Source organism: Arachis hypogaea, chromosome 16 (assembly GCF_003086295.3).
Source record: "Arachis hypogaea cultivar Tifrunner chromosome 16, arahy.Tifrunner.gnm2.J5K5, whole genome shotgun sequence".
Taxonomy (NCBI): Eukaryota; Viridiplantae; Streptophyta; class Magnoliopsida; order Fabales; family Fabaceae; genus Arachis; species Arachis hypogaea.
The window spans coordinates 115,235,532-115,247,425 of NC_092051.1; the positions used below are offsets into that span (position 1 = coordinate 115,235,532).

At 38.4% G+C, this 11,894-nt stretch overlaps 2 protein-coding genes across 14 annotated transcripts; both read left to right on the top strand.

The window, feature by feature from the left end:
• The first annotated feature begins 267 nt into the window (after positions 1-267).
• LOC112754696 (uncharacterized) lies at positions 268-4,051 on the top strand. 4 transcript variants are annotated; one of them, XM_025802416.3, is made up of 3 exons: positions 268-3,068; positions 3,293-3,397; positions 3,935-4,051. In XM_025802416.3, exon 1 carries the CDS (start codon positions 939-941, stop codon positions 3,057-3,059), a length of 2,121 nt encoding a protein of 706 aa, XP_025658201.1. In that variant the 5' UTR covers positions 268-938; the 3' UTR covers positions 3,060-3,068; positions 3,293-3,397; positions 3,935-4,051. The 4 variants fall into 4 exon arrangements, with proteins under 4 accessions (XP_025658201.1, XP_025658200.1, XP_025658203.1 ...); XM_025802415.3 differs by having other exon boundaries at positions 268-3,051; XM_025802418.3 differs by having other exon boundaries at positions 268-2,844.
• Positions 4,052-4,708: 657 nt separating this feature from the next.
• On the top strand, positions 4,709-7,770 carry LOC112754697 (DNA polymerase epsilon catalytic subunit A). Of its 10 annotated transcripts, none has more exons than XR_011874437.1 (8): positions 4,709-4,732; positions 4,946-5,255; positions 5,343-5,607; positions 5,683-5,731; positions 6,001-6,635; positions 6,841-6,938; positions 7,095-7,265; positions 7,365-7,770. XR_011874437.1 is itself a non-coding variant. In XM_072220960.1 (8 exons), the coding sequence occupies exons 5-8, from the start codon at positions 6,627-6,629 to the stop codon at positions 7,608-7,610; spliced, it is 528 nt and encodes a 175-aa protein (XP_072077061.1). In that variant the 5' UTR covers positions 4,951-5,255; positions 5,343-5,607; positions 5,683-5,731; positions 6,001-6,468; positions 6,569-6,626; the 3' UTR covers positions 7,611-7,770. The 10 variants fall into 10 exon arrangements, 2 of the variants coding, with proteins under 2 accessions (XP_072077061.1, XP_072077062.1); XR_003814837.2 differs by lacking the exon at positions 4,709-4,732 and having other exon boundaries at positions 4,951-5,255; positions 6,001-6,468; positions 6,569-6,690; positions 6,841-6,942; XR_011874433.1 differs by lacking the exon at positions 4,709-4,732 and having other exon boundaries at positions 4,951-5,255; positions 6,001-6,468; positions 6,569-6,690.
• Positions 7,771-11,894: the final 4,124 nt, after the last annotated feature.

Genomic DNA, 11,894 nt, shown 5'->3' on the forward strand with positions numbered 1-11,894 from the left:
TCACTTAGAAACATTTGGTTGGTTTTTGGCTCCCTAGCATTATTGTAAAAATCGTAATGGTATTTTGATATTTTATTTATATTAAAATATGCATTACTTTTTTAATTATTTTTAACGTTTTATTTTAATTATATAAAATATTTAAAATATTTTTTGACATGAATAAATAATAATATATATTATTTTCAAAAGTATTTTGAAAAAAACATGTTAACAATAAAAAAGATAAATTGACATGTGATGATGATATTTAGATGTATCTAAACGTAATAATTTTTTTTTATATTTTATTAAGACACAATTGAATACAACGAATATATATATTGAGTATATCCAAAATATGCATATTTAATAATTCTACAAAATGTAGATTAATTGTATTTCTTACACGCAATCGCTCTCCGGAAGATTATTATTGCTTGCTGCTTTCATTTTTTGTCGGGACATCGTTTGAGCCGGACAGCCTAACCTGAACCCGAGTCAGATTGAAGACCCGTACCCATCTCAAACCCAGCTTGAAGACCCTCTTCTTCCACCAACCACAGGTTCCACCGCGCCGCCGCCCTTCAAGGATCTCCACTTGGCCGCCGGTCCCTGCACGTTGGTCTTCCACAGTGCCGTCGGTCACTGCGCGCGGCACTTGTCTGGCGTGAATTGGCTACTACTGCACTGAGAACCATCCACCCAATGATCACGAGCCCGCCGTCGCTGCGGCGTCCGTCGTTGCGCCTGCCTTCACTTCGCCCGTTGGCTCCTCTCTGATCTCTGCCTCATTGCCGCCGCTGGATTATGGAGCGCCGTCCCAAACTCCCTAAGGCCCACCAACCCAACACTTGTGAAATAAAAAAATAAAATATAAAATATTTGGGGAGAAAGCAAATGGATGAGACGATGCCAAGTTAAGTTACAGCAACGAAAAAGAAAAGAAAGAGTGCCAAATGACCCTCTCTCTCAGATCCTCAAGAACCTCCATAACCCTCGCTATGCGCTTCTTTCCTCTGTGCACCTCCACTTCCACCGCCACCGACTCCTACCCTGACCTTCTTTACGACGTCCTTCCCGACACCACCTCCAACAACCCTCCTCCTTCTTTAGTTTTCGATCAGCTTCATGCCGCCGTTTCCCAACCTGAGCTTCTGGTTCGGCTACTTTATTCCGTTCGGGATCGACCCTACGCCGCCCTAAGGTCCTTTCGTTGGGTGGAGCGTCAACCAGGCTTCAAGGGATCTGATCTTGCATTTGCCGTTATTCTCGAGATCCTCGCTCAGAACGGCTTGATGACGTCGGCCTACTGGGTCATGGAGAAGCTTCTGCTTACGGTTAGAACCGAAGCTGTTATGGACGTTTTACTTCACGGTAATTCTTCTGCTTCTTCCTCTTCCTCTTTGGTTAAGCTGCTTGATTTGTTGCTTTGGATTTGCACTAAGAAGCTGATGCTTGAGAAATGCTTGTTGGTTTTTTACAAGATGATTCATAATGGTTTCTTGCCCGATGTCAAGAATTGCAATAGGGTTCTTAGGATGCTTAGGGATAGGAAAATGGCCAACAAAGCTAGGGAGGTTTATAGTGTTATGGTGGAGTGTGGGATTAAGCCTACAACTGTTACTTATAACACTATGCTTGGTGCCTTTTGCAAGGAAGGGGAGGTGGAGCAGGCGCTGGGCCTCTTGCTTGAGATGCAGCGCCGGGGTTGCTCGCCCAACGAAGTCACTTATAATATTTTGGTGAATGGTTTGTCTGACAAAGGGGAATTGAATCAGGCCAGGGAGCTTATTGAGGAGATGTTGAGGTTGGGCTTCAAGGTTTCGGCTTACACATATAACCCTCTGATTCGCGGGTGCTACAAGAAAGGCTTGCTTGAACAAGCCTCAAGCGTTGGGCAGGAGATGTTGAGTAGAGGAGTTTTGCCCACGGTCGTGACCTACAATACCATTATGTATGGTCTTTGCAAGTGGGGAAGAGTGAGCAATGCTAGGCAGCTGTTATCGGTTATGGGAGATAGGGATTTGGTGCCGGACTTAGTTTCGTATAACACACTAATTTATGGTTATAGTAGGTTGGGAAACATGAGGGAGGCATTTCTCATGTTTGATGAGTTGAGAAACAGATGCCTTGTACCTAGTGTGGTGACCTATAATACGCTTATAGATGGTCTTTGCAGGGTGGGGGACTTGGATGCTGCTCGGCATCTAAAAGATTATATGATCGATCGAGGGCCTCATCCTGATGTATATACTTTTACAATTCTTGTAAGAGGATCCTGTATGATGGGAGATTTGCCGATGGCTAAGGAGCTATTTGACGAGATGCTTTGTAGAGAACTGCAGCCCGATCGTTATGCATACATAACTCAAATAGTAGGTGAACTGAAGCTTGGTGACTCATCTAAAGCTTTTGGTATGCAAGAAGAAATGCTAGCCAAAGGCTTTCCCCCTGACTTGATAACATATAACATCTTTGTTGATGGGCTCTGTAAATTGGGCAATCTGGATGAAGCAAGTGAACTAGTGCAGAAAATGATCAAAGATGGACTTGTTCCAGATCATGTAACATATACTAGCATTATCCATGCTCACCTGATGGCTGGCCATCTTATGAAGGCTAGAGTGATGTTCAATGAGATGTTGAGCAAAGGGATATTTCCTTCAGTTGTCACTTACACAGTGTTGATTCATTCATATGCAATCAGGGGAAGGCTGGAGCTTGCTATTATGTATTTCTATGAGATGCAAGAGAAGGGTGTGTATCCAAACGTGATCACCTACAATGCTTTAATCAATGGACTTTGCCGAGTGAGGAAGATGGATCAGGCATACAAATTCTTTGTGGAGATGCAAGCAAAGGGTATTTCTGCAAATAAGTATACATATACTATTTTAATAAATGAAAACTGCAACGCAGGCCATTGGCAAGAAGCTTTGAGGTTGTATAAAGATATGCTTGACAGAGATGTTCAGCCTGATTCTTTCACCCATAGTGCACTATTCAAGCATCTAAGGAAAGACTATCGATTGCTTGTCCTTCAGCAACTTGAGAATCTAACTGGAGCTGGTGACTAAACTTTTGATGTAAAGACAAAGGAATAATTACTACTTACTAGCCTGTAATGATGTCTAAAGTTGTAATTGTTTAGCTTTTAATATTTTCAAAACCAGTTATGTCATTCACATGCCATCATGGTGGCTAATAATTAGTTTATTTCTTGAATATGTTGTAAGCCTGACAATTAAAATATTTATTTATGACACCAATAAAAAAAATTATCATAACCAATTTCTCCCTGTCAATGCAGCTTTCAAAATTACGAGATGTTCCAATACGTGAAGAATGCCCCCTCATTTATCATCTAGATGTAGCTGCTATGTATCCAAACATAATTTTGACAAATCGACTTCAGGTATGTCTTCCATAATATTATAATAATACTCTGTAGCTGGATATGCATTCATACAAGGTTTCTTTACTTAAGAAGTACGTCTTCATCCACTATAACCTGAAGAATTTAAGCTATGAGAGGAAAACAGAATGAAATAATTATGTTTGTCTTTTTGAGGTCTTATGTACTCGTGAGACTTTCTGTGCATAATGCATATGGATAAGTTTGGTAACTCTAGAATATCAATGTTTTGTCCAATTTTACTTGTCTGAATTTTGGAAAAGAAAATTGAATAGTAGGAGGAACCTGCAAAAGTGGCCATGCATCTCACCACAACGTCACAATGGTTTCTTAGCTTTTTCTGGCCAGAATTCATGTGGATTATCACTTCTGTTAGAAATGATATATTCTTGATTCTATCAACTTCCAAGTAAAAATTTGGAAGAAAATTTAAGAATGTTTGTGCTGCTTATGCTGTGTTACTGGGGTTTATGTTTCTGAAATCTGAATTTATGATGGATGATGTTGCCTTATGTGATGTTTCTTTCCTATTTGTAGCCACGTCAATTGTTTCAGATGAGGTTTGCACTGCATGTGATTTCAACCGTCCTGGAAAGACATGTCTACGCAAACTTGAGTGGGTTTGGCGTGGAGAAACATTCATGGCAAAGAAAAGGTGTGCCTCTCTTTTTGGATAATGCTTGCTATTATTAGCATATTGCAGATTTATTTGCGCATATCTGTAAAAGTTATTAAAGAATTGACTGAAATATCTATTTGAAATCTTTCAGTGACTATTATCATATAAAGAAGCAGATTGAGTCAGATTTTGTTGATGGTGCTAATGTGAGGTTATCAAAACCTTTTCTTGACCTGCCCAAGGCAGAGCAACAATCAAGGCTGAAAGACCGTTTAAAGAAATACTGCCAGAAGGTTGGTATTGTTATTTTAAACAACTTTGTTTAATAATAGAGATCATACTGAATCAAGATGGCATTCACAGGCATACAAGCGTGTTCTTGACAAACCAGTTACAGAACTCCGTGAAGCAGGAATCTGCATGCGTGAAAATCCATTTTATGTTGACACTGTTCGCAGGTGAGTTAAGATAATTGTATATTGACTGAGTAGTAAGTTAACCTTTGCAGTATTTAGTTGATGATAGATACTATGCCCTTGTGGTGTATAATCTGCAGAAAATATTTCTTAATATAAGTTCATAAGTTTATGTATATGCATAGCGCCATTTGTCTTATGAAATTTTTATTCATACTTATGTAGGCACTACGGATATTGGATGGCGGTCTTCCTGATATAGGCGGCATTAATGATGAAGAGACTTGTTTTCTTGATGAGGTAGGTCCATAGATATTTAACTTGTTAAAGCTTCAATGTTTTTTCTTTTCACTTTTTCCCAGATTCAACCTTGCGTTCCTAAGGGATCCTTATTATTACTATTCAGGAAAAAAAACTTGTTTCCAAGAACCTCTGACACCTATTTTTCATTCCAGAATGAGACTTTGAATGATGACTATACTACTACGTTTTTTTTTCTTTTAATTTTTGCAGGGTGAGGGGAGGTGGGGGGAGGATGAAGTAACTGCTATTTATGATATAATAACCAGTTGTATTCATTTTAATTTGCTAAACCTACTGTATTGTCGGGGAAGCATCTGCAAGTTTTGAAAAAAACATAACAATGAATCAAGCAACCACTCTCCTTGACATAATGATCAGATTTCAATTGTGGTTACTTAAAAGGTTTGCTGGGAAAGATTGTACAATAGTTTCTCCACGCTAATGCTGTGCTATCTGGATATAGGTCCACCAACCTGTTCTTACATATTCTGGAGCCAGAGAAGTTACTGTGGAGTTAAAGGTTTGATATTAAGAGAGTTATGTTCACTAATTGATTGAAGTACATATAACTTGGTGACATTTATAAATATTTTTATTTATGTTACAGATACACCACCTAGCTGTGGATGCCTGCCCTTTTAAAAAGCAACCAAGTTAATGAAATGGAAGGAGGCGCTTTATTAGGAATTGATAATGAATTCAATTCCGGAGCTAATCCCACTATTGATCAGAGTGGCTTTGATGAGGCTGCCTCGTGCACATGCCTTTGGAGTCCTGAAACAATTGATTCAGCGGTGCCATGCAGATGCAGTTACATCTCAAAACACATATGCGGACGCAATATTGCAACATCTGTATTGATGGCTTTGCAGGTTTTTACTGTGTTTACTTGCCTCCTACTCCTCTTTTTTACACGTATAACTACTAAATTCCTTCCTATATTGCAGCCCTCAGTCAAAACTTCACGATCCAGCTCTTCACCAGCTACTTCACAAGGTAACAACATTCATCTTCTTTTCCTCTTTATCTTAAAATTTTTAATCTTTCCAAAATGTACTAGCCAACTTGATAGGGCAAATAAGAAGGTTTATTGAATTGGATAACCCGAGATGTTACAACTTTTTCCCACCTTTAAAATAGGTTTTCCATTATTTTTGGTTTTATGCTTGTTGGCCTTTTGTCAGTTCATTTCATTGTGGCTTGAATATTTCAGTTTAAATTTCTTACCAATTTTTTCTTTATTCTCATGTCTTTTTATTGCATAGGTATTATAGGTCATGCAAAAAGTCTTTGCACTGTTGTTGGCAGAGTTCTGCAAGTTAGGTGCAACAATTGTATTTGCAAACTTCTCAAAGATTATTATAGACACGGAAATATGATCTTGCTGCAGCCAAAGCTTACTGTGACAGTTTGTTAAGAATTATACAGTCTAGGTCTGTCTTGTAAAAGCCATAAGTTAACTATTTTTCTTCCCAGTCCTGTTAGGGAGAGAACTTTCTCTGGCCAATAATCAGCCAACGTTCGTGGCGTTACGCATCCAAACTTCAAAAAACATGGAATAAAGGTGCTGGTTCTAGCACCATGGCATCATGGCTGCACGAACAAAAAGAAACTTCTGGTGCCACGACTTCACAAACAAGGGAAAAATCTCCTGCTGGCGCAGCACCAGTTCTCACGCTGTGATGGTGGCTGAAAAATGTTGGGATAATCACATTTAAACCTATTTATTTTTGGTAGATTTTTGTCGACTTCTTTAAGAGTGAAAAAACTTCAATATTTTACCGAACAAAAATATTGTCCACAAGCTCTTACTATGTCTAGCTGATTTTGTAGAGACTTATTTGAATGGATTGAGTTGGAACCATTTCAGTTTTGGCGGTCATTGCTATTCATGGATCAGGTTTTGTCATCATGTGTTTTCGTTAATTGTTTAGTCCTCCTCCTATTGGTTGTTGGTAATGCATCTAATTATTACCTGTGAATTATAATGTAAATTTGTGCTATCTGAAGTGTATGTAGTTGTGCAGTCTTGCAATCATTTCACTCTTTTGTTATTTAATTCAAATCAGCATCATTGCCTAGTTATTGTTCTTTTCCCACTGTAGTATAACTATGGTGGAATACCAGCAAAATCAGATGAATCTCTCAAGTTGACATTATATCAAGCTGGAATATTGCTGAGTACTTGCCAAAGAAAATCCAAGCAAGTTGCGTTCCATGAATCTTACTTTAAATATACAATTTCTAAAGGCAAAGCATTGCAACTATGGAGAATTGATTTATTGAATTCTAATTGGTTAGCCTTTATTGAAGGATTCTTCATCTCTAATTTGTTTAGTTATATTCTGTCTTCCTGTAGGATCATTTCATTGTCATTGTTTCTCAATTCTTGTATATTCCTTGGAGCTATGCACAAAAGCAAACAGGAATCAGGGAATCAATGCTGAATGGTGACTCCTGCACCCCATCGATTAACATTGGAGCTGCGGAGGCTTTGGAATCAGAAATGATAGTATATATCAAAGAACAGGTGAAACAATTACAGAGCTTTGGGGAGTAGGGACTGAAGTTGCCTCATATTTTGATTCAAAATATTAGTTGTTAAATTATTTTGCCTTCTATTCCACAGATCAGCTCTTACTTCACGGACAATCTTTTACGAATTCTTCGTTATATTGTTCTTCACATAAAAGGGGCAAGCAAATCAGAAGATGACCCAAGTACATCATCTGGCCTTCCTCAAATTGTGGGTGATCAACATAGAGGGGATGCATCCTTGGAATTTATCAAGCATGTCTGTGCTGTGTTGGCCCTCGACCAAAGTGTGCAGCATGATGTGTTGGTAATAATTGTTTTCCCGAGCTATATTTGTTAGAGAGAGAGAGAGAGTTTCCATGAGCTGTTGATCTTTTTCTCTATGTATGTTCTTGGTCCGCAAATTGATAGTTTCGTGATCTATGTCATTCCTTCATCCTATCCAATGTCATTTGCAGGTAAAAGAAGACAAATTAAATAAGAAATATTTGCATAAATCATTTCATGTGTATTTACTTACGAATAATCACAGTAGGATGAAGTGAGGGTAACAAGATAATGAGGTGATAAGTCTCAAATACTAAATTGAGTAAACAAAAATGAATCATTTAGTCACCCTGTCATTACTAATTACTAAAAGAAACTGAAAAGTCAAAAAAATACATAGATTTCTATTACGCAACAATACAATGTTTTTCCGGCAAGTTTTCAGAATATCAATACATTTCTATCTCTTGGGGTTTTGTGGCTCCATATTATTCCCTCAGCTCCTTATTATTTGTCACTCGTTTTTCTTTGCATTATTTATTGTTGAAGTATCATTATGCTTGTAATTTATATAAGTATTGAAAATATTCTACTATTTTATCTCTTCATTAGTGATTCTAAGTTTCTTAATGCAAAGTGATTAAAAAAGGGGAATGAATGAAGTATTAATTAGTGTCCAAGCTCCAAATTATTAAATTTGTCAAATGAAAATCATCATATAATTTGGTCACCATTCATATCTTACTTTTCCTTTTATTTTATATAAAGTTTTACGGGGTTCCATATACTTTCACTATTGATTTAAAAGGTAGGACGTGGCATAAAAAGATAAATAGATTTCACACTACAAGGTCATGTGAAAATTTATCTTGAGAAGATCCATTTTTTGGAATAAGTTGGTGGGTTGTGTAAATTCCTTTGCTTAACAAGGGTTTAATGCAAAGAGAGGAATTGAAGAAGTTAAAAGTCATTTGGGTCCTCAGAATTTCAGACTAGACACTTTAGTTTCCAACTAAAATTAATTACTTGATTGGTCCTTAACAATTAATTTCGCCAGTCACTTAGGTCTTTGGTTTCGTCAACTCTAACGGAAGACAAAATAGTCCCTGACAACTCTAACAGAGGATAAAATGATCCCTGACAATTCTAACAGGGGACAAAATGATCCCTGACCCCTTTGTTCGAAAACGACATTGTTCTCCCCCAATTTTCATCACATCTTGCATAACCCTAACATTCATACTTTCCTTCTTCATCTTCACAATCTTCTTTTCCATCTTTTCCTTCCTCCTATTAAGCTCTAAGATCAAGCCATGGTGTAACTATCACGCGTGTTGCACCTACCTCAATATGTCATGGGTCACACACTTCCTATATCTCTATGGCTGGTATACCCACCTCCTCTGCACTTCACCCATCAGAAGCATCCTCCTCCACGTCCTCGATAACAGCATCACCTCCAACCCCTGACAACATCCACCACATCCTCAAGACCAAGTTTCACACCTACCCCAAGGGCACGCCTTTCTCCACTCTCCGGCAAGCAATATAGATTGTTGGACATTGGGACATCATGAGAAGATTCTCTTTCGACATCATATGTAAATTCTCATTTAGAATGAACCCTGAGTGCTTTATTCCTTCTTTTTCAGAGTCCAAGTTGGCAAACAGTTTCGACCTTGCATCCAAGCTATCAGTACAACGAGCAATGTTGCCGTTGCCGCTCATATGAAAACTGAAGCAATTACTGAATATTAGTTCAGAGAAGAAGCTGAAAGAAGCGATCGGAGTGGTGGACAATGTGGTCATGGAGATGATAGGGCAGAGGAGGGCTAAGACGGTGGCGAAGACAACGGGTCTTAACAAATTAGACTTGCTGTCTAGATTCATGGGATCCATTGAAGACGACAAGTACTTGAGAGACATAGTCATTAGTTTTCTGAGTATGAATTGGTTAAGAATAAGTTGAGGACTTTTCTTCTTGTAAGCATTGAAGTTGCAGAGTGTGCATTGTGTAGCTTGAAGTTATAGTGGTAGACTGTTAGTGTTATGCGAGATATGATGGAAATTGGGGGAGAACAGTGTCCTTTTCGAACAGATGAGGTCAGGGACCATTTTGTCCCCTGTTAGAGTTTTCAGGGACTATTTTGTCTTCCGTTAGAGTTGACAAAACAAAGAACCTAAGTGACTAACAGAGTTAATTGTTAGGGACCAATCGAGTAATTAATTTTAGTTAAGAACTAAAGTGTCTGGTCCAAAATTCTTTGAGGACCAAAATGGGCAAATACTCTTTTTTTCCCTTTACGAAGAAATATCGATGCCTTCCTTATTCACATATTGTAATGACTGCAGAGACCTGGACCTATGCCTTGACTCGGCTTTATTGACTCAGGAGTGGTGTTGTGCGGTGCCACAGTGTGGCCAGCCTTATGACCGCGATCATACATGCTGTTGGATTAAATATAAAATCTCAAATATTATATCAAACAAGAGCTATTTCTGAGTATTACACTAAAAAGTATATCCTTGGTTGTCGTTCTAAACATACACAATACAAAAAATCTTCTCTCCATCTCTCTCTTTCAACAGGATTGAATAATATCCTTTTTTGGAGAAAAATATTTTTGGTTATACTTTTAAAGATCTAGTATTTTTAGAAAAATGTCAAAAATATTTAGAGAAAAGGACAAATAGGTCCGTGACTCCTCCAAAACGTGGACAAATTTACCCCTCCGTTAAAGTCACGCCATTAATCCCGATGGAAAACGCTGATGTGGCTCCCGTGGCGCTGAGCTGGCCGTTAAAGGATGACACGTGGTCCCTAGCTTCTGAAAAGAGGACGTATTAGTCCCCACGCTCCAAAACGACGCCGTTTCTCCCCTACCCCAATCTTTCAAATTCTTGAGCCATAATCCTTTGAATGCACATAAAGGGTGAAGTGGGTGAAGCGGGTGAACGAAGAAAGGGAGCATTTTGTCCCATAGCATCTAATGGGGTATCATCTAGCTCGAGAAGAAGTGGAGGTGGAGGTGGAGGAAGACAAGACCAGTTCGCTGAAGGCTCGGTTCCTAACGGGAAGGATGGCAAAGATGGCATCTTGATGCTGGTAGAAATTAGCGAATTAAAAATTGTTAAAATATATACGTTGCAAGTATAGTTCTTAACTCGTCAAAAATCTGCCTTATCAATTTATAAGGGTGTCACAGAAAATAAAATTAAAATACTGGGAGTATGAGTCCTAGGTCGTCTCCCAACGAGTTGCAGGAAAGGGTGCTATTTTATTAATCAGAATGTTTTCAAAAAATGTTTGATTGAATGAAAGAAAATTAAATTGGAGAATTTATATAAATTTAAATAAAAACCTTGATTGGGAGTTGATTACATGGAAGCCCTATTCTTGATGGAATACTTTCAAGATTAATTGACAATTGAGAATTATTACGTTTAGTTATCCTTTACTAAGTAAGGGGAAGTCAAACAAGTTGGAATGCTGTTCTATCCACAATTTTCAATCCACTCTTGGGAGGATTGGTGTTAGGAACTAGAGAGCAAGCCAACAATAAACTCAATTACAACCCTTCTCTTGAACATTCCGCTCAAGGGTTCCTTTCAATCAACTCCCCATCAAGTTAGGGAACTACTCACTCATTGTAAATGCAAAATTCATAACATCAACGTAGGAATTAAAGAAAGACATGATAAGTAATGATGAAAAGATTAATTGAAAGCAAAAGTAATTCTTATATTAATAAAAGCTAAAATAATCCAATCGTAAAATCAAATAAAATTAAGGAATATGGAAGAGTAAGAGACAAGTGAAGAGAACGAACTAGAATGTCGAAGTCTTGATGAGGCAAATAACTCTTCTCAATATCCCAATACAAAACAATGAAAATAACCTATCCTAAAAACTATGAATGTGTAGAGAGAAAATCTAGAGGAGGAGTAAAACTAGATCTAAAAACTAAAACTATGCGGAATGAATGTCGTTTTTTTTGGTTTTTGCATGTTCTCTGGCTCTAGTCTGCTGTTCTGGGCCGAAAACTGGGTCAAAATAGGGCCCAAAATCGCCCCCAGCGAATTCTGCAGATTATGCAGATCGCGCACGTCACGCGATCGCGTCGCTCATGTGGACGCGTCATTCGCGTTTCTGCTTTGCCACGCGGACGCGTCGTCCATGCGGCCGCGTCGCTGCAAATTGCTCTCTTCCGCGCGATCGCGTCATCCATGCGACCACGTCGCTTCTCGCTGGTCATCTCCTCAATTTCTTGTGTTCCTTCCATTTTTGCAGGCTTCTCTTCCAATCTCCAACTCATTCATGCCCTATAAAGCCTGAAACACTTAACACACAGATTAC